At 44.1% G+C, this 26,245-nt stretch overlaps 1 protein-coding gene across 9 annotated transcripts in view; it reads right to left on the bottom strand.

Moving 5' to 3' along the window:
* The window catches only part of PLEKHA4 (pleckstrin homology domain containing A4), a 66,308-nt gene that overhangs the window by 15,246 nt on the left and 24,817 nt on the right, over positions 1-26,245 (bottom strand). For all 9 annotated transcript variants that reach the window (XM_061591199.1, XM_061591201.1, XM_061591200.1 and 6 more), the window contains exons 2-13: positions 24,029-24,140; positions 15,003-15,113; positions 13,546-13,618; positions 11,769-11,869; positions 10,266-10,381; positions 9,173-9,424; positions 8,482-9,046; positions 8,301-8,378; positions 7,611-7,712; positions 6,091-6,159; positions 2,620-2,700; positions 1,955-2,104 (exon numbers count right to left, since the gene is read on the bottom strand). In XM_061591199.1, coding sequence (XP_061447183.1) covers positions 1,955-2,104; positions 2,620-2,700; positions 6,091-6,159; positions 7,611-7,712; positions 8,301-8,378; positions 8,482-9,046; positions 9,173-9,424; positions 10,266-10,381; positions 11,769-11,869; positions 13,546-13,618; positions 15,003-15,113; positions 24,029-24,112 — 1,782 coding nt within the window. In that variant the 5' untranslated portion in view covers positions 24,113-24,140. The remainder of the gene's footprint in view (positions 1-1,954; positions 2,105-2,619; positions 2,701-6,090; positions 6,160-7,610; positions 7,713-8,300; positions 8,379-8,481; positions 9,047-9,172; positions 9,425-10,265; positions 10,382-11,768; positions 11,870-13,545; positions 13,619-15,002; positions 15,114-24,028; positions 24,141-26,245) is intronic.

Consider the following 26,245-nt stretch of genomic DNA (forward strand, 5'->3'; position numbering starts at 1 on the left):
TTGCTTGTCAGCCCACAGGAAACAAAATGAAAGAAGGGAGAAGGAGGGAGTGGGGGTGGAGAGGGAAATGATTGGCACACCCACCTAAAAGCATCGGAGCAAAGCATCTGCAAGCACTAGAGATACGGAGAGAAGACTTTTTTTCTTCCCTTTTAGTATTATCAGTGGATTGGGTTAGTACGGATTTAAAGGGGGAAAACTGCATGATAGCTTCTGTTTGCCAGTAATATCATGTGAACCATGCGAATTAAAAGGAGATACAAGTAGCATGAAACACACAGTAAGCCACAGAGCAGATGAGCCCTCAGTTAGCATTCTGAGGGCACTGATCACACTCAGCCCTCTTTGGTTTGGGGAGTTCCCTGCTCTTAGGGCTTTTTCCCCCCCTAAAGATTTTTTTGTACTCCTATAAATTTTAGAGTTCCCCCAAGACTGCCATTACCTCCCTCTTACGACTATTTTTCCTATGTTTATTTTTTATTTTTATTTATTTATTTAATTACGCTTTTAAACCGCCCTATAGCAACAAGCTCTCAGGGCGGTGTACAGCAAAATAAAACCACATTTAAAAACGAACAAGTGTGGATTAAAACATACAATATAAAACATATTTAAAAACAAAATTAAAATACGAATAAAATAAAAATACAGTTACAGTTAAGTTTAAAATAAAATTAAATTTAAGTTTAAAATGCCTGGGCGAAGAGGCAGGTTTTTACCTGGCGCCGAAAAGATAACAAAGAAGGCGCCAGGCATATCTCATCTGGGAGGGCATTCCATAATTCGGGGGCCACCACTGAAAAGGCCCTAGATCTAATTGTTGTTCTCCGGGCCTCCCTATGGGTTGGGACCCGGAGAAGGGCCTTAGATGTCGAGCGCAGTGAACGGGTAGGTATATAGCGAGAGAGGCGTTCCATCAGATATTGCGGTCCGATGCCGTTAAGGGCTTTATAGGTAAGAACCAACACTTTGAATCTGGCCCGGAAACATATAGGTAGCCAGTGCAGTTGGGCCAGAATAGGTGTTATATGGTCGAATTTCTTCGTCCCAGTAAGAACTCTGGCCGCAGCATTCTGCATTAGCTGAAGTTTCCGAATCGTCTTCAAAGGTAACCCTACGTAGAGTGCATTACAGTAATCCAATCTAGAGGTTACCAGAGTGTGAATAACTGAGGCGAGGTTCTCCCTGTCCAGATAGGGTCGTAGTTGGGCTACCAGCCGAAGCTGGTAGAACGCATTCCGTGCCACCAAGGCTACCTGAGCCTCAAGTGACAGGAGCGGATCTAATAAGACCCCCAAACTACGGACCTGCTCCTTTAGGGGGAGTGTAACCCCATGTTAAGTGTGGGCACTCTCCCCTGAAGGTCAGAAATCTATTAATATTTTGGAAAGTTGTTTGCTATGCATTTGGACACCTCTTCAGATATCTTAACCAAATTTTGCATGACGGTTCCTGAGATCAAGGGACAGTTTGTCGACATTTGAATACAATTCGATGCCATTTTGAATCAAAATGGTGGAGTGAACCTTTCCAAATCTGCACTAATTTTAACCAAGTTTTGCAAGATGGTTCCTGAGATCAAGAAGCAGGTTTCTGACAGTTTGAATACAATTGGACACCATCTTGCATAAAGATGGTGGACTGAAACGTTCAAAACTGCAGTGATTTTTTGGTTTCTTACAATTCCCAAGCAATGCCAGGTATGAGACTGCTAGCAGAATATAATACAAACACCAGCACATTAGGGGAAAAGGAACATAAGCACTTAAAGAAGGAACCTAGAGTATTGCTAAGCAGCCCCTACTGCAGCTTGCCACCTGATCTACCTGTTGATCTACCTGAGCTACTTGTACAATGATGATATTTCACCTAGCGCTCTTCAAATACTACTAAGTGGTTGTGCCCTTCCCTGCTTCTGATTGGCAGCTGTCCTCTAGGATGGAGAGCCACTCACCAGCACCAGATCACAGAGGCGAGCTCGGATTTGCACCAGTTCATCTTGCAACTGTCTTTGCTGGTAACAGATTTTCTCCATTGTGGCATCTTGGCCTTTAAACTCCTCCAACTTCAGACGCGTCACCTCCAAAGCCTTTTCAATCCTCTCCTGTAAAAAGCGCCATATATTTCAAGAAGGATCAAGTCTGATGTAGCCATAGGCCTTTCTTCTGTGTGATTTGTACATCTTCTGTGTGATTTGAAGAATCACAAAGAGGGAAGGCACCATCGTCCACTTAGCACAACGCCCCTCCCCGGCTTCAAAAGGCAGAACCAAACGCTAAGCAGCCCCCCGAAGATCTAGCTCTGTGTGTGTTCCAACATCTGGTGTGCCATCAAAATAGTATGACACCCATAAGGGCTTCAAGGTGGCTACGGGGAGTCTTTGTGCCATCTGATGGCAGTTACACGGCTCTGCAAGGATTCAATATGAATGCTATTGCAGCTAGAAGGGTATGTCTGTATGCCACTTCAAAATCCTCATGTAGTAAGAAGAGGGACAATCCCACGATCGTTCCCAGAGGCTCCTAACGGAAAAGAGTTGTAACACAACTATAGCCAGAATAAATCAGGTGATTGGTTTCCTAATGCAAGTAAGGGAAAGAGGAAATGGCAATAAAGTACCTTTTCAACCCGGAGCTGTCCTGTCTCCTCTTCCAGACCACGAAGCAGTTTGTCTTGGCCACACAGTTTTGTCAAGAGTGCCTAGAAACAGAGAGGTGAAATTCTAGGAGACCACCACTAGATGATGCTGCGGCACATAGAATCATGGCTTTATAAGAGCTTTAGCAGGCAAGCAGGCAAACTCTCTTTAGAACACTTGGAATGGTGTGTGGAGAGGTTTCTTCGAGAGGCTGTTAGAAGATACAGCAATACTGCAGTTAACAAAATACATGTGTTCCTGGGCATTACTTCTTTAACAGAAGCATTGGTATCAGAGGTAGGAATAACATGGAAATAATAGGGATAGGATCCTACCCCACAAAAAAGAAGAGCAGTTCAACATATTTCAGCAAACTTTTTATTCAAAACTAATAATGAGCATGTCTGAAATGAAACAACTGGGTCAGGTAAGCCTTGCATACAGACCACTTAAACACTTATTCCAAAATGCATCCAGGGATGGCTGCCTTGCCTTTTTTTCTTTTATCACGTAGCATCTTGCTGTAGAAATCTAAAGCTCTATACACACTTCTCCTCTCCATACACTGAAGCAGGCAGGTAAGGGGCAGCCGCTGACATCACCCTGCGCTTGGTGTCCCTCTCCCTCTGCCATCCTCCCCTACACTCAAGCAGACGTATCTGCAGTAAGCAGTGCTTCCAGGGAACCAGAAGCACTGTTTACTGTGGAGGCGCCTGCGCCACCTGGCAAGGAGCGCCATTCCAGCCACGTGTGAGAGAGCTGCCTGCAGCACCTGCAATCCAGTAGACAAGGAGCCACATGACTATGTCAGGGTGTGCACCCCCCATGCCCCAGGCACCCCAAAAAACTTTGTTAAAAGGAGCTTCTTTCCTGGAGGATATGTTAACTGAGGTATTACTGTTATATTATTAGGTTCAGTCAATTAATATTGAAATGAATCAATTAAAAATCTTAATGGATTAAAAGGAGTCCCAATTAATTCGGACAAGTTTGTCCAAACCTAACAACATAAGAAGAGCCTGCTGGATCAGGCTAGGGATGGGATCTGTTGGCTGGTGCCCGTTCGAAAGCATTCCGTCGACCTAACAGGCTGGCATTGATTCGAGTTTGTTCAGTATCAGTTAGCCGCTGCTTTTACCAATTCGGGTTATTTTCCGCTTGGAAAAAATATTGATATTAATATTGATACTTTTAAAGAAAATATCAATAAATTATTCTCACAACTGATGTTAAAGTCTGTTTTCAAAAATAGCTGCAGAAATTTGCCAAATAAACATCCAACCCTCAGTGATTGAGAACAAGAGAATTAATGGAAAATTCAGTATCAAATCTGAATTGGACAGTATTCTAACAGATCCTTAGATCAGGCTACTGGCCAATCTAGTCCAGCATCCTGTTCTCACAGTGGCCAATCAGGTGCCACAATTTGAATAGCTAAAACTCTTAAATGCTTCTGGTTACACACCTTTAAAATGTTTGGGTCAAAATTACTCGGAGTGCAATCCTGTTCCCTGGAGGGCATATCAGGGGTTATAGGAAAGAGTGGATTTCCCTCTCCCCCCACAGGAAGGGAGGCTCATGTGTGTGGAGAGGGACATCTGCCCATGATGGCATGTGGCTGCTACTACTAAAGGCCAGAGGACTCCTGTTCTAGGCAAAGATAAGAAAATATAATTAAATCCCAAGATAAGGGAATTTTCCCTCGGAATTAAAACAGGACAGAAAGCACACATCCCCATAGGGATTTTATAATCATACCACACTTAGTTTTAAAATTTCTGTTTTTGCCATGTGTGGGTTATATTTTTATTGTATTTTTTAAAATATGTAATCGAGTATTACTTGTAAGCCACCTTGATAGGATCTATATCCTGAAAGGCGGGATATAAATAATTGTAATAAATAAATAAGGACCTGAGCACAACAGCAATTCTCCCCACCTGTGATTCCCAGCAACTTATATTCAGAAGCATTCTGCCTCCAACAGTGGACACAGAGAACAGCCATCATGGCTAGTAGCCACTGATAGCCTCATCCTCCATGAATGTGTCTAATCTTCTTTTAAAGCCATCCAAGTTGGTGGCCATCACTGCCTCTTGTGGGAACAAACTCCATAGTTTAAATATGCACTGCTGTGTGGAAAAGTTCTTTCTTTTGTCTGCCAGACATCATCCAAGACAACTAAAAAGTGGACATATCTAGTTTTATAAGATAATTTTCTACATAATCTTTATTATTATTAAATTTGTTACCTGCCTTTCACCAGTAGGTCCCATGCAACGCTTATCTAGTATAAAATTGACATGGGGTAGCACAAAACTGACGTATACTGTTTTATGGGACAATAATAACTACTATCACTGCTTTTTGGGTTAAAAAAAAATGAGGTGCCAGTACTCATATATTGATAAAAGTTCTCTGTGTGTCAGCACAAAATGGCTGCCATGAGCTGCAAAAAAAAGAGGTACTGGTACTTTGTTCTGGAGAATACTGTCACAAAAAAAGCCCTATTATTTATTAGACTTGTTAGTCGCTAGTTACCTGAAGGTCTCCAAGCAACTTACAACACAGTAAAAACAGAAATATAAATACAATATGGCACAAAACAGAACAAAGAAAGAACCCTCCTAACAGCCACAGGAAGCTTAGCAGCATACTCACAATGAAAACATCATCTCATTTTTCTACCTCAAGCCAATTAAAATGCGTCTTTGGTAGCAATATGTCCCAAAATGAAGCCACATGCATCGTGTCAGAAGAATGGCACTTCCCAGCGTTCCTGGGTTGGTTTTTGCTTTAAAAATCACTTGGGACATTTTTCTACATCTATAGGTTTAACATTGGCTAGGACCAAAAACACACCTGAATGCCCAATTTTTTTTTTTAAGGACTACATTCCTTTGGATTTTTTGCTTTTTGTTTACAGAATGAAACATGAAAACAGAAAGTGACTAAATTTTGGGAGCATTGTTAACTAGCATGCAGGTGTCAATAAATTAGAACTATATTGTAGGTCTACTCCTGTGTAAATTCTGCAATGAACAGTGACCCCAGGGTGGATTCCAATCCTATTTTCTTGGAAGAAAGTTTTGTGTTAATTAATTTATGATAGATTACAAAAACTAGTCACCAAACACCATTTTAGAAGAGGTATTTGCCCTTCTCTCACACAAAGATGAGGGAAAGTCTCAATCTACTTTATCTCAGGGCTGGGGGAACTGAGGCCTTCCAGATGTTGCTGGACTACAACTCCCATCATCCCTGACCATTGACCAGGCTAGCTGGGGCTGATGGAGTTTCCCCAGAGCTGTTTTAAGTGATGTTCATATTGTTTGTTTTCTAAGCCACTTTGAAAAAGTTTTCTTTTGAAAAGTGGGGTATAAATAATTTAAAAAATTAAGAACAGCAACAATAAAGAAAGCCTAGTTATGAGAAGAACTGGAGATACATACATCAGTATCACTTTCAAACCTCTGCCCACCAGCACAATGGACGCTTCTCTCCCGCACAGGATTCCGGCACTGGAATACAGGAAAAGGTTGATAAAAACATCACTTAATCACCTGCCACATTTCTGTTGCGTTTGTGAGCTGTTCAAAACACTTTTGTGTGCACAATTTCAATAATCCTGGCCACACAACCCTGCAAGTCAGGTGGGTAATAATTAATCTCATGTTACAGCTAAGACTGAGGCTGTGCATACACCATACATTTAAAGCACATGACTTCCCCAAAGAATCCTGGGAAACTGCAGTTTGTTAAGGGTGCCAGGAACTGCAGCTCTGTGAGGTATAAGCTACATTTCCCAGGATTCTTGGAGGTGTGCACTTTAAATGTATGGTGTGTACATAGTGTGAGAACTGTTTGGCAGCATGATTTGAACCCAGGACTTCATTACTCAAGTTCCAAGATCCTGCAATGCCAGCTCTCGTCCAGTTTAATTCAAGAAAAGTCTCTTGGCTGGCCTTAGAATTAGTTCCTGAGGCTGTACCACTTTGGAATGCAAGTGATCATTATGTGTCAGGATGCCTCCCACATCAAAAACTCCCAATGCATGGAAAGCTAGCATCTTAGGCAGAATAATTCTAGTCTAACCTCTTCCTTGACACATTAGGTTTCTATGTGCAGGGAGTTAATCAAAACAAAAATATGGGGGAGCACATGCAGTTGTTGCTATCTCCAGGTTTTGGGGGAAGGCCCTTGGACACACCCTCACTGGGACCCTCCCATTCCAAACTGCCATTGCCACCAACTGCTGCCCTTTGCAAATAGCATGGGCCTCAGCAGCTGCCCAGCAATGTCGACCTCGGAACACCAGACTGCATGCAGTCCTATCCTTGTATGCATTTGAAAGTGGTGCCATTTAAAAAGAAAATGACGTGTAGATTGTTTTAGTTTTCAGAGTGCAACAAGCCACAGTCTCTCCCAGGAGACAATGTGATACGTTTGGGGCTTAATCATGTTAGCAGCATGAGCAGGAGGGCCCCCAAACACAGCACGGTCAGCTCACCACATTTTGAAGTAAGTGAATACACCTTACCATCTAAAGAACATAAGAGCCCTGCTGGATCAAGTCAAATACTTAGCTCAGTGGCAGAGCATCTGCCTTGCATGCAGAAGGTCCCAGGTTCAAACCCTGGCATCTCCAGGCAGGGCTGGGAGAGACTCTCTGCCTGAAACCTTTTAAGCCGCTGCCAGTCATTGTCGACAACACTGGATGGACCACTGACACCACCAGTGCAGCACTCTTGTCTGTGCATTTGCACCCCAACAACCTTCCTGCTGCCTCGCCCCTCCTCATTAGCAACAGCGACCACACGCTTGGAAGCTAGTGTAGCAGCTCTGCCCCACTTAGTGAGCTGCTGCTGCTGCTGATTTTATGACTTCCTTTAAGTTCCATACGGCACCTAGCCCACTTGTTTTGCTAATTAAACGTTTGACAGAGGGAGGGTCAAGCCCAAAAATCACATACCGTCATCCCTAAAGATGTCCTTTTCCCAGGGGTGGGCCGGTTAGGCAGGGGGGGCAGGGGCGGTAGGTGGAGGTAGCTGGATGAGGCTGAGTGGGGGGTGATCTGTAGGAAAAGGGAAGGCAAGTGTTAAGGAGTATAGCCAAGGAAACTCATGAGCAGGACTGTGTTTTATGCCACAGTTGCATGGAAATGCTAAAAAATGGCACAAGGTGATGTTGGTTGCACAATGCAGCTTTCTGGGAAAAGAGGAAGCTAGTTCATAGCCCTTATGATTTTGAAGACATGCTTGGGAGCTGGTGTTGAAATCTCAGAAGCCAGAGGGGTGGCTGGACAACATCTCCAGTGCTTTGGTGCAGGGCTTCCGCACTCCACATAAACCCTCGCTCAGTTACAACAAAAACCAAGATTTGCTTCATTTGCATCATTTATATAAGTTGCAGATTTGAGTTTTGTCAGTGCCAAACTGAGATTACCTGGGCACATAATTTCTTTTTTTTTAAATGTACAGAGTACACATAGTCTTGATCATGAGTGGGGAAAGAGACATTCTAGCCAACAAACTCGATGTCCTGGAGGAACAACACTTGGAAGTTTTTGCAGCACAGGAAGGGGAAGGTAAGGAAGCAGGGCAGAGGACGGTGAACGGGAAGGAAAGAAAATGCCATACACACACGTATGCCTGGTACTCACCAGTCGGCTATGAAGCCGAGACATGACCAATGCGCGGGATGGCCCAGTTGACGGGGAGAGATAACCTCGGTCTGCAAACTGGCAGAAGAGAAAATATTAATGCAAGAATGGATTTAAGTCAGGATAAGTGCCAAACTCAGAGCCCCTGTGCCCATACTGTGCTGCTGTGGCCTCTACTTACCCTGTTGTGCTGCTGGTGCCTCCCCAGCGAGGGCGTTAGGCTTTCCTCGCCCACAGGTCGGGCTCTGCTGGGATGAGGACTACGAGCGTAGCGCCTGCCATAGGGGTCTTCAGAGGAGGGGAACACGTCATACCGGTCGGCGGGTGTCAGGGTGCGCCCCCTGGTGGTGGGTGACAGTGTGGCATAGGGGTTGTTGGGAGGGCCCTCACTGGGGGCAATGTCTACCCGCCCCATGGGAGTGTTGGGACGTGCAAGGGTCCTCAGAGAAACCACAGCAGACAAATCCTCACAGGAGGCAGCCTGTGTAGCGGTGGTTCGTGGGGGTTTCCGGCGGACACGGGTAGGCGACTGATGGGCGTCCGGTATCTGAGGAGATTCAGCTGGGGTCAAGGGGAGGGAGTAGGAACGAGAGGAGCGAATGGAAAGCAGAGGAGAAGGCTGAGGGGTCCGAGATGGGGAGGTTGATGGGCTCTCAGAGGGAGGAGGGGGCGGGGACCGTGGCCGGGAGGAGAGCTTTGTGTGGATGAGAGGAGAGGGGCTTCCATGTGTCTGGGAAGACAGGGAGCTGCCAATGGAAATGGGGGAGACAGAGAGACACAGAATCAAACAACAAAAGGTTAACAAAGGTGAAAATTAATCCCTGTGTAAGCCAAAGCACTGTCAGTTGTCATTTGCTCACTATAGTATTTACCTTAAATCTGGTTGGTCTTCCCTTTTGTGACTGTATTCACCATTGAGTGAGCTGGACCTCCTGAGGCATGGAGATCCCTTCTGACTGTCCTGTGCATGAAGGCTCTCAGATGAAGAGGCCTCGCCCTCCCGCATCTCCGAGAGACGGGCAATTTCCAGGGATTCAGCACTTTTGGCATAGTCCTCTTGCGTGAGTGTGACATCCTCAAAGCTGGTGTGGGTGGACACGGACTGACTGTGGAGACCCCGGTTGCTGAGTGGGGCAGAAGGGAAGGCTTAGGCTGTATCAAAAGTTCAGGTTCCATCTCCCTCTGCAATGGTAGCCCTGCTATTCAGTGCTCCTCTTGTCCCCAGGGAACATGAAGTCTGATTCCTCCTCATCCAACCCCACCCAACCTAGCTGGTTTCTTCAAAACCCACAGCATAACCTCCCCATTTCTTCCACTCCACTTCTGAACAACCCACAAATCCAGATTCCCACCAACACTAAGCCACTGTGCCCACTGACAAACTTCAAAAATCCTCTCAAAGGGATCAGTTCAAGCATCTGGAAACAACACCCTGTCCCTCTTCTGAAAGCATGCTGGAAAGGGAAAGAAAAGAGAGAGAAGGGGTATCAAAAAGAGACAGTAAGAGAAAGGGGACTGGCAGAGTGAGAGTGAGTGAGTGAGTGAGTGAGTGAGTGAGTGAGACGTACACAAGGTGGTGGACAAAAGGTAGTAAAGGGGTGGCACTGCCCACTTTTGGTTCTGGCCCCACATATAGTTGGCTTCTGTCCCGACCACCACTGGGATGTGGTCCCTGATAGGTTATCCCCCAAAGGAATACAGCCTTCACCAGGAAAGAGGTTTCCCATCTCGGCTCCAAGCAAACTGAATCTCTTGCTCAGAAAACTTGAAAAATTTATTCTGTTAATATCTCCATTCACTGCCAAAGCCTGACCTTAATGGAGCTCACTCCCCTTTCAAGAGCTTCTTTCCCTCAGCCCTTCTTTTGATGCATCAGGTCCCATCCCCAAACTGGAGAACGTCAGAGGCTATTTTACACCAGGTCAGTAGAGAGCTGTGTATACACCCATCCCCAGCTGCCCTTACTAGCTTCCGTAGTCGCACTCAGCAGCGGCCGATTGGTTCATGGCTCTGATCCAGCTATTCATGTCCAACTGGGTTTCCGCACTGAAATAATAGGTTCTCATGCCAGGATGTTCAGCCTGGGAGAGGGAAGGGGGGGAAAGGTGTCTTTGTAGTGGTCAAAGAATCCTCAAGGGGGCAGCAGACATACAGAAACGTTGGTGAACAACAGCAGGAGAGTAGAGGTGATGGTGGACTTGTTGACTCATGTTGCATTTCCCGCATGGCTGTCAACAAACCTTGGATTATAGTGAAATAATAGATCTTAGAGCAAAACCAGCCTCCAGCCCTATCCACTATATATGCACCTCTGTCAAGAACCCAGAGTCCTGGCTTCCAGACCCACCAGACTATGGTCTGCTTTCCATTTCTCAGAAGGTGGGCTCTCCATTGCCTCAGACTCAGGGGCACCTTGCATTCCTCTACTGCCAATCTTTCTCATTATTTTCCCTTAAACTTTCTCTACTTCTCTGGGTAGTGACCAGAACAAGCTGGCCAGATGCAAAAGAGGACAGAGCTCCTGGAACTTTCACAGTCACCATGTAAGCTCTACTGGCTAAAATCGCCTCTTCTATGCAACTATGAAAGATGAAAGAACCATCTCCTTTTTTTTGCACATGCTTTGCATGCAGAAGTTCTCAAGATTCAATCTCCAGTCCAAAAGACCAGGTTGCAGGTGATGGGAAAGGTCTTTGCCTGAGACCCTGTAGAGCTGCTGCCAGTCAGAGTATACTGCCCACAGTTAGAGGGACAAATATTCTGACCTGGCAGGTTTCGTGGGGTCCAGTGGCAAAAGGTACGGTTGTGGCTTTTAGTTTAGGGAACTTTAAAATGGGATTAGATGAGCCTTCCCTAACCTGGTGCTCTCCAGACATTCTTGTAAAGGGAAGGGCTATCGCTCAGGGGTAGAGCATCCACTTTGCACGCAGAAGGTCCCAGGTTCAATCCCCGACATCTCCAGATAGAACTGGGAACGTTCCCCATCTGAAACCCTGGAGAGCCGCTGCCAGTTAAGTGTAGACACTACTGAACTAGATAGCCCAGTGGTCTGACTCAGTATAAGGCAGCTTTCCTATGTTCCTTGGACCACAACTCCCATCAGCCCCAGCCAGCATGGCTAAAATTCAAGAATGATGGGCGTTGTATTCCAGCAGCATCTGAAGGGCACCAGCCTGAGGAATGCTGGATTAGACAAACCCTCAGAGAATAGGTCTATCAGCAGATAGATTTCGGCACAACAACTAAATGAAACCACCTTGTTCAAAGGCAATATGGTATTCAATACCGGTAGCTGGGCAGCAACAACAGGAGAGGGCTAGTGCCTGCATGCCCTGTTGGTTCCTAAAGATCTGATTGGTCACTGTTAGAAGCACGGGGCAGGACTAGGAAGGCCTTTGGTCTGATCCAACAGGGTTCTTCTTACCCTGCACCCACAGACCAGCATGAATAAAGGGGGAAAAGGCTGACCTTGAATACAAAGCGCCGGTTCTTCTTCTCGTTGAAGAAAGCTGTCCGAATTTCATAGCTGGGGAGAAGGATGCTGCCCAAAACCATCTCTTCACGGCTGTCTGAAATGCACACATCCCCACCCCACCCCCAAATAAAAGTCACAGAAAGCAAACTCAATGCACTTCCCAACACTTCTCCTGAGACCACGGGTGGGGAACCTGTGGCCCTCCAGATGCTGTTGGATACGAACTCCCACCAGTCCCAACTAGCATGACTAATGGTCAGGGTTGATGGGAGTTGGGGTCCAATAACATATGGAGAGCTACGGGTTCCCTAGCCTTGTCCTAGAGCAGGAGCTCTTAACCTGTGGACCATTGGCCCCATGGACTTCAGGGGGTCCATGAACCGGGCTAAAAAATATTAATTTTTTTTCAATGCAGTGAAATTAATTTTATTTATTTATTTATGAGGTCCATAGGTATCATCAGATTCTCAGAGGGGTCTATGATCCAAAAAAGGGTTAAGAGCAACTGCCTTAGAGCATTGTTAAAGGGGCTTTCAAGGTCTCTGGACCTGGAACTAAAGATTCAAATTCTGCTCAACCCCAACAGCCTGGGCAACAAAGTTGTGCAACAAAGTCTCGAAAAAACCTCTTCTATCCGCCTCCCAGTTATCCTTCCGGCATGCGGCCAAGCCTTGGCTTTTTAGGAAAGCACTTGGGACACATTTAATGTGGATTGTGGAATTATCCTCTGGCTGCAACTCATCTGTTGTTGTTGTTTTTTTAAAAAAATTCATTTCGCTTTTTATAGCTTGGTGCTTCATGGCAGCAGCATTGTTAGACGTTTAAATCTGAACATTTTCCCCTAGAAAGACAGGGCAGAGGTGCCTTCAGGAAAGAGAATAAGAGGAATAAGAGAATAAGAGGAATTATATAATGCAAAAGCATATAGGCACTTTCCTATCCAAGTTTACTACCAAGTAAACTTGCTCCTAACTTGCTGTCTTTTGGCTAGCGAGTACAACAGCACTGGGATAACTAACAAGTACCAGGCTCTGAGCTTTAAACAGAGGTTTATTCAGGTTCAGTCTGTTCTAGATTGATATTTCACACATGGAGACCACATGCGTGCATGGCTTGTAAAAATTTGGGGCCCCCTTGAGACAAAATGTTTGTGGTTACGGGCCTAAAAGCAAACCTACCATACCTCCTGAAGCGCACTCCAGCCCAGGGTGAATATTCTAATTCTTTTTACATTGGTACCTTCCCTCAACAGTGACTGTAATCAGTATCACTTAGAGTAGGAAGAGAGGAAATAGGTGCCCTCCAGATGCTGCTAGACTCCATGTCCCATCATCCACTGGCCAGGCTGCCTGGGGCTGATGGGAGCTGGAGTCCCAACAACCTGTGGAGGGCCATAGGTTAGCCACCCCCTGCCTAGAGCATATTTAGCCAGCTGCAATCCCAGGCAGACCCTAGGACAGTGGCAGCGCCACGTCCGTGGGGCAGTAGAATCTGCTCCGGGTTTTACTCTGAACTTTGATGAACCAGCTCCTTGAAAGTTCGGACTAAAACCCAGAAAGGATTCCACTGCCCCACTAATATGGAGCCACCAGCTGCCACTGCCCTAGGGAAAGTCATTGCCTCAGTAGAAAGACAGCCAACCCCCTGACACTTTATCAGCATACCTCGCCTGACACTTGTGGAAAAAACCCTCCCTGTGAAAACACAATGACATCATTTCCACCCACCTCTGGGATGCCTCAAACAGAACCTTGGGGAAATCCCACTTACCTCGGTAATAGAAGAGGCAGTAATTAGAAAGAACAAACCAACGCCGTTTCCAGAACTTAAGACCGGAGCTGTCCTGGGGGAGTAAAAGGGGGGGGGATATCAAAAGAGGTCAAGATATGAACTCCCGGCAGACTCACTGATAGTTATATTTGGTTACACCAAAAATAATAGTTTTATCAGTGGATATAGAATTGGTAACATCCCTGCTGAGAACTGCATGTGTGGCTATCTGGTATAACGGGGGGGGGAACCATTCGGTTTCTTGCTGGGGATGCTTCCAGACATCCTCTCTATCAGATATTCATTCTGATTTTTTTGCAGAGAGGTCAGATGACAGTTGCATCAAAGCAAGTGTTACTCCATGCCTTCAAGTGCATTGTCCCATGACTTTCCTTACAGCAAAATCTTTGAAAATCAGGTTTATTGTGCAAGACCTCCCCATCAAATATCATTGCCCATCCTGAATTTTCCGGTATGTGATTGAATCTCATCCATAAATAGTGACAATCTGGAAGTGCCCTGTATTATAAAGATATGGGAATTAGCCCACATGGTTCAGTTGACTAATACTGTAAGGATGAGAGAGGGAAGACAACCAGAGAATCCATTTATTGAAAAATGGAGCATACCAATCATGCAATACAACACAAGACAATATTCAACCATAAGCTTTACAATATAGTAATCTTAGCCTCAGTTTTGCCCGCTCAGTTGTGTATTTATTTCCTTCCCTATTTTCTTTTTGTGTTATAGATATTAAAGTTCAATCCTTGTACCTTTACTATAATCAATAAAAATGTTGAGGGCCGGGAGGAGAGGCAGTAGCACTTGCAAAGGAACTCAGGAGTCCTGGCTTCCAGCCCAAATCTGCTCTCACCCTTTAGACATCCAAATAGAGCTGGCTCCAGGTCTGAAGGACCCTTGGGCAAAGTACCCTCTGCTGGTGGCCCCAGTGGGCTTAGGCAGCAGCCTTCCTAGCAGGTGCATCTAGTTGCCATTTTAATCCCCATAGTCACTATGGCTCCTACCCATCATGCCTTGGAGTGATGCCAAGTTGGGAGCGGAAATTGAAAGAGTGGTTAGACCCAGAAAGTCAGAAAGTAAAATGTAAAGTAGTGATGGGGAGCACGGTATCATCAGTGTTGGCCCCTGAAGCTGGAATGTTGGGGCCTCAGCAGCTGCCCCAAAATGCCAGGTGCTGAACCTGGCCTTGCCTCCAACACCCTCCAGCTTCCCTTCCTCTTATTATTTGGGTCCAGTGAATGATCCACCCATGCAGGCATCCAGTCACTTAGTGCCACTCATCCTCATGTATTGAAGACTACAATTCCCATCATCCCTGAGCAGTGGCCATATTGGCTGGAACTAATGGGAAATGTACTCCAAAATGTTTGGAGGGAACCATGCTAGCTACGCCTGAGCTAAGGAATCCCCCTTCATTCCTCACTGGCTTTTACCTGTTTATAAAGCCAGCCACGCATGAGGACAGGCGAATTGAGGTCTCTCTTGATGGAGTTTGCCCTCTTTCCAAAAGCGTGCACCTTCCGGACAGGCCGGGCTGAGTGAGGCTGTGTGAGACAAAATGGTGATTTTTTCATTTATTACATTTATATTCCATCTTTCATCCAAGGAGCTCAAGGTGGTGCACATGGTTCTCATCTCCCCATTTTATCCTCACAACAATTCTGTGAGGTAGGTTGAGAGATAATAGCTGACTCAAGGTCATTCAGTAAGCTTTGTGGCCAAGTGGGGATTTGAACCCTGATCTCCCTGGTCATAGTCCAACACCCTAACCATTACACCATACTGGCTCTCCAGTCCCTATTGTTATGGAAATATGTATATGCAGAGTGTTTCAGCGGTCTGAGCTGTGTGTGTGTGCCAGTGTGTATTTACCTTAGAAGCAGGCTTTTACCCTGCATTTAGATCACTGAGACTTAAGAAAAGCTACTTTATTTATAGAAATACATAGTAGATAAGAAAGGCATACCTAATTCTAACTAACTAAGTTGGAGGCACAATGCCCAGACTTGGGTATTGCCCTCACGACTCAGGAGAGAGAGCAAAGACAGAGATGTCTCCTCTCTCCTCGGACAGTCGAAGAAAAAGACAAAGGAAAGAGGGGTAGGCCAGCTTCTGTCCACATATCAGTTTACAATGGAAGGAAGTTAGGTAGAGAACAACACAGGTAAAGGTAGGCAAGCCTAGCCAGCTGGAGGACCCTAACTCTATCTTTCTTCTGGAATACAAAGAAAAGAACCCAAACAGGAGTTGCTCTTGCCCCACTTCCAACACCCCTTCCCAATGAGTGTTTGGTTCAGCCCACGAGGTTCATCTTGTCTCACAGCTTGCAGTATCTGACTTTGCCCAATGCCTTCATCAGAGTGTCTGCAGTCATGTCTTCCGTTGGACAACACCCCATGTTGAGTAGTCCTCTGCCGTAGGTATCTCTAATGAAATGGTGCTTCATGTCTATGTGCTTGGTTCGTGAACTCATCCCTTCTGACTCCATGAGTCTGGTGCATCCTTGGCTGTCTTCATGCATCACAACAGGCCCAGGTATAAAGATGGCTAAATGTTTGAACAGTTCAAGTAGCCATGTCAACTGTCTGTTTGCTTCAGAAGCTGACACATACTCTGCTTTTGTGGAAGACAGTGCTACAGTCTCTTGTTTCTTACTTGCCCAGTTGCTCACTGAATCCCCATGGTAGAAGATGTTTCCACTGGTGGATTTTCGATCTGTAGTGTCTTCAGCCCAATCAGCATCTGCATATCCCGCTAGTTTGGGATCTCGGGTAGTCGCTAACTTCAGTTTCATGGTTGCAGTGTCCTTCAGATATCTTGTCACTCTCTTGATTGCTTTCCAGTCTTTTTTGGTTGGCGAGCTGGTTTTTCTGCACAAGAATCCCACTGCTGATGCCACATCTGGCCTGCTAACAGTGCTGATATATAGAAGTTTCCCAATGGCTTGTCTGTAGCTCTCATGGTCTTCCCATGGTTGTTTGTTGTGATCCAGTTTCAGGTATCCTACGTCCATTGGAGTAGGTGCTGGATGTGCATCCTTCAGTCCTAGACTCTCGAGCAGGTCTTGGATCTTTTGTCTTTGATTCAGTAAGAAGGATCCATCATCTTCTCTTTCAATTTGTATTCTGAGGTAGTGAATGACATCACTTAGGCACTTCACTTCAACCTCCTTGTTGAGATGATTCACTAGTTGTTGCTTTGTCCAGTGGGTCTTGATAAGACAACAGTAGAACATCCACATAAATCAGTAAGTCCATCGTTATTCTTGAATCTGCTGCGCAGGCATGGCTCTGCCCTGCCTTGTACAAAGCCTTCTTTGAAGAACATTTTGCTCAGTTTCTCATTTCAGGCTCTGGCAGCCTGTTTAAGTCTATAGATGGATTTTTGAAGTTTACACACCAGGGTTTCTTTTCCTGGAACTTCAAACCCTGGTGGTTGTTGCATGTAGATTTCCTCTTCTATTTCTCCATGCAAGAATGCTGTTTTTATATCCATGTGCTCCACCTGCATTTTCTTGTTAGCAGCAACACTCAGAAGAGTTCTGATGGTCATGTGTTTGACTACAGGAGCAAATGTTTCATAGTAGTCTTGTACATACTTTTGAGAGAATCCTTTGGCTACTAGTCTTGCCTTGTATCTCTCAACATTTCCTTCACATCTGGCTTTTTCTTGAATATCCATTTGCAGCCTATAGCTTTTCTTCCTTCAGGAAGCTTGGTCAGTGTCCAAGTTTTATTCTTGTGTAGAGCTTCCAGCTCTTCCTTGGCTACCTGCCTCCACCTCTCAGCTTCAGCTTTGGGTAAGGCTTCAATCTCTTTCCAGATCTCTGGTTCTGGAAGTTCATCTCTCATGAGGTAAGCAAGTCTTTCTGATGGTACACCTTTGTTGGTGCGGTCACAGCATCTGGGTACTGGCACTTTGGCTGCCCCTTCTGGCTGTGATGCCTCTTCTGGCTCAGACTCTTCATCTACCTCTGCTGGTGTATTACTGTGATCTCTTCTGTTGTGGATTTGGGATGTGCACAAAGGCCTTGCAACCGAATACATGAAAGTGAGACACGCTTGGTATCTGATCATGCCATAGCTCAAAAGGTGTTTTGTTGGTTGCAGCTGCCTGACGTCGGTTCTGCAGATAGGTGGCAGTAACCACAGCTTCCCCCCAGTACTTCTGTGGTAACTGTGCATCTTTTAACAAGGAACTAATCATCTGTCCAAGAATCCAGTTCATGTGTTCTGTGACCCCATTTTATCTGGAGTATAAACAACGGTAGTCTGGTGCTCTATGCCTTCCTCATGTAGAAAGTCTTCTCCATTATCAGATCTTATAATCTGTGGCTTTCTGCCAAATTTGTTGGATACAATTCGGACACAGTCCTTCAATTTTTGAAGTACTTGACTTTTCTCTCTCAGTAGGTACATTGTAGTATACCTTGAGTAATCATCTATGAAAGTTAGCATGTATACATTTCCACCCTGTGATGCCATTATCATGGGTCCACAAAGGTCAGTGTGAATTAATTCTAGAGGTTTTGTAGTTTTCCTTTCACTTTTCTTAGGAGATTTTGGTTTCACACCTTTTGTCTTGTTTTTGTTAACATTCACATTTTTCTGTGAATTCACATTGCCCATTTTAATGCCTCTAGCCAACTTTTTCTTCTCTACAGCACTGATTCTGGCTAAGCTGGCATGTCCCATTCTTCTATGCCAAACATGTAAACATCCAGAATCACAGGTTTCTTTGGCTGTATTTGCATGCATAGTTTCAAAATATTCCAAACGCAAAAGTCCATTTTTCAATTTTGCAGTACAACATACTTCTCCTTCATCTAAAACTTGGGAAATTTTGTCACTTAGATAAAGTTGACCTCCAAGCTCCATTATTTTAGTGGCACTTATTAAATTATCTACAAATACTGGAACAAATAGGCATTTTTTCATTTCAAGCTCTCTGGTGCCTTATGGTGTTTTGCAAAGTATCTCCACTGTCCGTATTCCTTGAGAACAGAACACATCTCCTGATGCTGTAGTTACATTCTGTGTATGAGAGCTAAGGTTCTTAAACAAATTTTTATCATTTATTAAATGGGCTGTACAACCTGTGTCAATTAAAAATCTGGTTTTATAAGCATCATTCTTCCATCAGCTACACGGTAACTGGAATGCTTCACTTTAGTCTGGCTATGTGTTTTTCTTTCAGCTTGCCTTTGTTTAAAATCAACTCTTTGTTCTGTCTCTCTTCTAAGACAATCTCTTTGAAGATGATTAGGAAATTTGCATTTGAAGCAATTCTACCTTTGATTATCTGTGCCCTGTTGTGGCTTCGGGAGATGACTCATCTCTCTATCGTGCCTTTGGTTGGTGTTTCTGCCCACAGTAAAATTTACTTTTTCAGGCAGAGCTTGTTCCTGTCTCTCTTTATAGTCCTGATCTTTCAGATATGCCATAATCTGATCCATATTCTGATCTGTCTGTTCTAGTATGCAAGCAGTCACTCAATATTCATTTAGAGAGGCCAGGAGTATGACCTTTTTCAAATCTTCATCCAACGATCTACCACATCTTTCTAATTCTCGGAGCAGACTTTTAAATCTCTCTAGATGTGTATTCAGATCTTCTCTGTCAGATTGTTTCAGCACGTACAGCAACATAGAGAAACTTCACATGATTTTTAGATTTTCTGAGATACACATTTTCAAGCTTTTCCCATTTTTCCTTCCCATTCCTACAGCCCATGCAAACATTTAGTGCCTCATCTGATAAAGCAGATATAAGAAGAGGCTTCCCTTTGGCATGCCTACACTTCCAGGATGCAGTGGCTGCTGCTTCTGCTGCTGAGGGTTCAGGATCAGTCAGGACTCCATGCAGATTCTCCCCTTCCAAAAATGCAGTCATTGGAAGACTCCAAATCACACAGTTGTCCTTCTCCAGCCTTGGAATGCTTGCCTTGTTGTTGTTGTTATGTGCCTTCAAGTCGATTATGACTTATGGCAACCCTATGAATCAGCGACCTCCAAGAGCATCTGTCATGAACCACCCTGCTCAGCTTGCCTTAGGTGTTGATTCTTTAGCCATGGTTTCCTATCTTATGTTCTGCTTTTCTTTCTCTAATCTAGTCTCCTTTTGATCTCTTTTTGTAAATCACATACAGTACTGTAGCTTTCAGGCACAACTCTCAATTCAACTTAACTTACTGGGCCCATAACCCTTTGTTATGGAAATATGTATATGCAGTGTTTTAGCAGTCTGAGCTGCCTGTGTGCCAGTGTGTGTATTTACCTTAGAAGCAGGCTTTTACCCTGCATTTAGATCACTGAGACCTAAGAAAAGCTACTTTATTTATAGAAATGCATAGTAGATAAGAAAGGCATACCTAATTCTAACTAACTAAGCTGGAGGCGCAATGCCCAGACTTGGGTATTGCCCTCCTGGCTCAGGAGAGACAGCAAAGACAGAGATGTCTCTCTCTCCTCAGACAGTCAAAGAAGAAGACAAAGGAAGGAGGGGCAGGGAAGCTTCCCTGACTATATCAGTTTACAATGGAAGGAAGTTAGGTAGAGAACAGCACAGGTAAAGGTAGGCAAGCCTAGCCAGCTGGAGGACCCTAACTCTATCTTCCTTCTGGAATACAAACAAAAGAACCCAAACAGGAGTTGATCTTGTCCCACTTCCAACATATATTAGATTCCTAATACTGTACCATAAGCGTACAGAGCCTTACATAGGCAAAGTATGTATGGTCCCTGCCTCCTTCCTAACAATCCAAAACTGACAGTGGGCAAACAAAAGAGGGAGGGACAAGCAAGGAAACAGAAAGAAGAATGTCGGTTAAGGCCACTGCATGTACTCAAAGCCCTGGTTAGAGTTGGGAATAATGTCACTTCCAGACAAAGGCTATGTACACACCATACATTTAAAGCACATAAGAACATAAGAACATAAGAAGAGCCTGCTGGATCAGGCCAGTGGCCCATCTAGTCCAGCATCCTGTTCTCACAGTGGCCAACCAGGTGCCATTTAAACACATTTAAACCACGTGATGTACCCCCAAGAATCCTTGAAATTGTAGTTTATCCCTCACAGAGCCACAATTCCAGGCACAATTCCAGGCACCCTTAATAAACTACAGTCCCCAGGATTCTTGGGTGAAAGCCATGTGCTTTACATGTTTGGTGTGTGCACACAGCCTGTTCACTGAGCATTCACCCTGATTTTTTTATACAAAGTTTGTGGGATGGTTAGATGACCTCATCCGTTTACTGACCATTAATTCTGATTTGTCTGCAGAGAGGTTATGCAATGTTGCATCAAGCAATTGTTATCCCACGCTTTCCAGTGTATTTTCCGGTAACTTGCCTTTATCACCAAAAGTCTGATCTTGGGGAGAAGCAGACTTGCTGCGCAAGCTTCAGTTACCCAACCTGAATGTGCTGGTAGGTGATTGGATCCCACCAGAAAATAGCAACAGTCTGGAAACGCCTCATGAGCATTATGGGTTTCCTATCAGATTTCTGTGAATAGGGCTATCAGATGAGTTGCCCTGAGGCAATACCTGCAGTTGACAAAAGGGTATCAATAGCCCTGATATATGTTGCCAAGGGAACGAAATCCTTAACTCACTGCTTCTTGAAACAGGAATGTTTGGGACAGAAAGAACCATCAGCATTTGAGACAGACCTCTCCCACCCCTGGTCACCCATTAGCTAAGGATGATGTAATCCAGACATCTGTGTGAACAAAAGGCTGCAATTTTAGTGTGACTGAGAAAGACAAAGAAACCAGGTTCTGGGGATCTATAAAAGAGATCTTAGGGTGCTGTCTGCCACAGCCTCCTTAGAAACCTGGTGCAGGACCAGTTTACTTCAGCCTATCAGTTTGAGTGCTTTAAGCTATGCCTTAGGAAAAAGGCCACAGCTCAGTGGTAGAGCATCTGCACTGAACGCTGAAGATCCCCAGCATCTCCAGGTAGGGTTGAAAAAGAGCCCCTTGCTGAAACCCTGGAGAGCTCCTGCCAGTCAGTGTAGACAATACTGAGCTAGATGGACCGATGGTCTGACTCAGTATAACGTTCCTACTATACCTCTGCTCACTTGTATATTTGTAAATCAGTTCAAATCCAAATATTGCATAATGCCAATATGCCTTCAGTGACCTCCTTGCAAAGAAACCCACACCTGCGTGAACGCTGTGCCCCTTAAACGTCTCACCGCTTGAGAAGTGGGTGGGCGTAGCGTGATGATAAGCCAAAGGAATTTGACTGGAGAGAGATGGCGCTCTTTACAAGTGTGACTTACGAACTGGCAAATTCCAGAAGAGTAGTGTTATTTGCTACTGTAAAAACAAACAAGTATCTTGTGGTGACATCAAGAATTAACAGATTTGTTGCAGCTTAAGTAATCGTGGAGTAGTCCACTTCAAGATGAATTTAGGGGCATGTTGTCGCTTTTTTCTTCTTCCTCTTCCTGTATCTTTTAGGGCAGCTTCAGAGGTACCTACATTGCATAATTTACACAACAGGCCTGCAAATAGCCTTTTGCCTAATCAACAGTGATCAGAAAAAGCCACCAACGGTGATAAGGTATGGAAACTTATATGAAACGTACACTACGTAAAAGATTTTAGACATAAAAATATCAAGAGAATATTCCTAAGACTTCATAGCAAAGTGCATATGGCCTGATATTATCTTGAAATGTATCATTTAAAAACAAGGTCAACACTGTCTATTTCTATATATGCTTATATTGTATACTGGCAGCCAATTTGCTACCAAGTTAGATTCTAGGTTTTAATACTGGCATATAAAGCCTTATATGGTCCTGGACCAGGGTATCTGAGAAGCTACCTTTACTCTCTACATCCCATCCCAATTGCTTAGATTTGTGGCTAAAGATCTTTTGACAGTGCCACATGCCCCCCCCCCGTGGTAAAACATGCTGTGACTTGAGCATGCACTTTTAACGCTGCGGCACCAGTTCTCTGGAATTCGCTTCCCTTAGAAGTGAAACAAGCCCCAACATTGTTATGCTTTCAACATTTGTTGAAAATGTTTGTTTTCTCCCACGGCTTCCCAAATTACAGAGCGCTCCTGAGTCATGGAAGCTAGCATAAAGGACACCAGATCCAAACCCCATTCAGGACCAAGGCACTGCCAGCTGAGCTAACCCAAGCTTGGCAGTGGGAAAACAAGCCTGTAAAATAGAGTTCGACTTATGCCATCCCTTTTTGCTGGTGAAAATTCAGCCAGGTTGCCAGATCACATGACTGAGTGGAATGGAGTTAGGAGCCAGCATAAGCCCCTACCTCCAGTCCTGTCCCACCATTCCCCTGGAAGCACCATTTTTCAGGGCTTACACCGGCACAGGTTACACTGGTCTTGGCTCAGCCACCTGAGCCCCAGCTGAACTGGGATGGGCAGGTTACGTCAGTGTAGCCAGGCTGAGCTGGGAACCAGCCGGCTGAGGAGGAGAGCCACCAGATCCAACCTCGCTCATCCTGGCAGATGTCGGGTTTGGATTGTGCCCTTAGTCTATTTTATTTCTATGTTTTTTTAATACTTGTTGGTTTTTTTACTTTTTAATACTGTTTAATGATCTGTATTATGTTTTATATTCTAGTTCTGTACATTGTTTGAGAATTCTTTGAATGTAGAGCAGCTTATAAATTCTGAAATAAACAAACATGTTTCTTGAATACTCTGGTGTAACATGTTATTGTTGAAATAATGGAAATATCCCAAACCCTATGAAACCATTCTGATATTGGTGGAACTGATTGCTTCCCAGAGTAAACGGTAAATGTTTGAGCTGCTGTTGGCAAGTCAGTTACCACCTCATAAGCAAGTCTTCTCAACCCTAACCGTAATTAAATAATTTAGTAAAGTTCATGGTGAATTTCAGATATCTTACTCCCAAAATTTGTTCTGCATAAAGGCATTAAAGCCTTTGTGAACTGAGAGGGATGATTAGTTTCTCCCCCTGCTTTCAGGCCATCAGTGTGCCACAAATTACTAAAACAGATATGCAGAGATAAGTCTCCCAGTATTTGGGGACTAGCAACTGTTGTGCACTTGCCTGCATAGTTATTATAGAATTCATTTTTTAAAAAAAGTTTTTAAAGTTGTCTTGTTTTAATGTATTTTAATGTCTGTTTTTATTATGTTTTAAAATGCTTTTAGTACTTTTGTTTGTCGCCCTGGGCTCCTGCTGGGAGGAAGGGCGGGATATAAATAAAATAATAAATAAATACATACATTCTCCTTTTCTTGAAACAGGACTTTGTCTATTTTTATTATTACTGTATTAATTTTAAAGCACAAGCTGTCCTCCTAAGGTAAACACTACTCAGAAGTGCTTTAAAAATAAGGCTGCAAGCCCATCTTAACTCAGGAAGGTGTGGAAGTTGAACCTATCTATATCGTCAGCTCCTGCTCAGAGGGGCTGGCATCACTTCCCATTCCTCACCTTTGTTCCCATGGAGACAGAAGAGATGGTGACTGTGCTGCTGGCTTGGCTCAGGCCACTTGTAGGCCGCTCCCCTTCTGACATGGTCCTCCTCAGCTGACCCAATGCTAATCTGAAAAAGAGCACAGGATGCTGGATGTTGAAACAATGCCTTGGAGAAACTCATAGTACCAGAATCCCAGTTTGGGGTCACTGCTTTGGGGAAATGTACAGCACCAGTCTTCATTCTTCCCAAGGGACTCAGGCTGTGTACATGCTATGCGTTTAACAACACATGAATTCCCCCAAAGAATCCTGGGAACTGTAGTTTATCCCTCATAGAGCCACAATTCCCAGCATTCTTAACAAACTACAGTTCCCAGGAATCTTTGGGGGAAATTATGTGCTTTGAATGTGCTTTCAATGTATAGTGTACGCAGCCTCAATGTTGAACCCCAAAATCTCATGGAAGCCACTTTTGCCATTTTTTAAATCAAATATTTTAATCTCCCTCTACCCCCTCCTGCCTCTTTATTTATTTATTTATTTTATTATACTTGTATACCACCCCATAGCCAAAGCTCTCTGGGTGGTTTACAGTAACTTTCTCATTCTCTCACCAAAAGGTGGTCACTGTGCTGCCTGTGTGAACCAACTTGGGTCAGATCCTGACACAACTGTGGGTCACATGCCACCAGCTAGGAACATAGGGAGCTGTTTTATACCAAGTATGACAAATATTCTTGAAGATATACAGGCAAGATATGCAAAGGTCTACTGTGGCCCAGGTAGGAAGAACTTTTGTTCACTGCTCATTTTTGCTCTGATCTGAAAAACATTACTTTCATATCCATTTTTTTTCTTCATCAACCTCTCTCCCAGTGTTACTGCATCACTTTCATGCACCCCCATACCAAATTCTACAACAATAAAAACCAAAATACATAAAAAACAACATAAAGCAGCATTGTAAAAAATAAGCGTATTAACATATGTTCTTTTGCTTTGCCTAACTTGAGATGTTAAGAGTAGAATTTTAGTTTTCTGGGCACAGAATTCAACTTTCTTAGAAGCAGCAGGAGACACAATCAACCCCAGTTAAAACCCATTGGTTTATATAACTTTTTGCAGGCTTCACTGATTCTTATTCATCCAGGTTTTTTCTTTTTTTTTTAACTTAAAGTCAGAACAGAGTGTTGAAACCATTAAACCTGCTCCCCTGTTCAACCCCGGCCAGTGAATTCCCTCTAGTTATTTTTGGATCAAACCCACCTGCTTGTGTCTGGCAAAAGCATCTCATTTGACAGTGTCAACTCAGTTAAGATGGGAAATTCCACCCCTTCCCTTGGCAGCAGGATTCTTCAGTTAAATCATCCCTTTGTTGTTCAAACATCAGGCCTACATTTCTTAATAACAGAGGCTTTAATTCCCAGAATCCATTTCTCATTCCCTCTTATGTAGGCATTAATGCTCTTTCCTTGAGAACTGACTGCATGCTTCCATACAGCTTCCATACATATTAAACATTCATCCTGATTTGTCTGCAAGGAAATTAGACAACAACATTGGGTGCTTCCAAAGTGTCCCTATTTGCACATCCTGGCAAATTCTCAGGCTGTACAATCAAAGCGGATTTGGAGCTCTTGTAGATCTGTTTTTTTGCAATAAGGAAAGTGACAGGAAAATGCACTGGAAAATGTGGGATAACAATATTATCTAATCTCCCCACAAATAAATCAGGATGAATGCTCATTAAGTAGTCTACAGACAGAAGAGAAAGGGCATATGTAGTCTAATCTCCCTGCAAACAAATCAGGACAACTGGTCATTAAACAAGTCATCTGGAAGCAACCATAGAATATTTAACGAGCATTCATTCTGATTTGTTTGCGGGGAGGCTAGAAGACACTGCATCATAGCAAGTGTTATCCCACACTTTCCACTCCATTTCCCCATCACTTTCCTTGTGCAAAAAAGTCTAATCTTTTGGGGAAGGGGTTTGTTGTGCAAGACCTCCCAGTCAACTGTAACTGTGCAAATGAATTTGCTGGGATGCATCTGAATCCCACCTGGAAGTACCCTTATAGACACTTTGATTCATCCCTTGGATGATAAGGGAGTCAAAGGTGTACTAAAGAACGATAAGGAGATTGCAGAGAAGCTAAATGAATTCTTTGCATCTGTCTTCACAGTGGAAGATATAGGGCAGATCCCTGAACCTGAACTAACATTTGCAGG

Source organism: Rhineura floridana, chromosome 11 (assembly GCF_030035675.1).
Source record: "Rhineura floridana isolate rRhiFlo1 chromosome 11, rRhiFlo1.hap2, whole genome shotgun sequence".
Classification (NCBI taxonomy): Eukaryota; Metazoa; Chordata; class Lepidosauria; order Squamata; family Rhineuridae; genus Rhineura; species Rhineura floridana.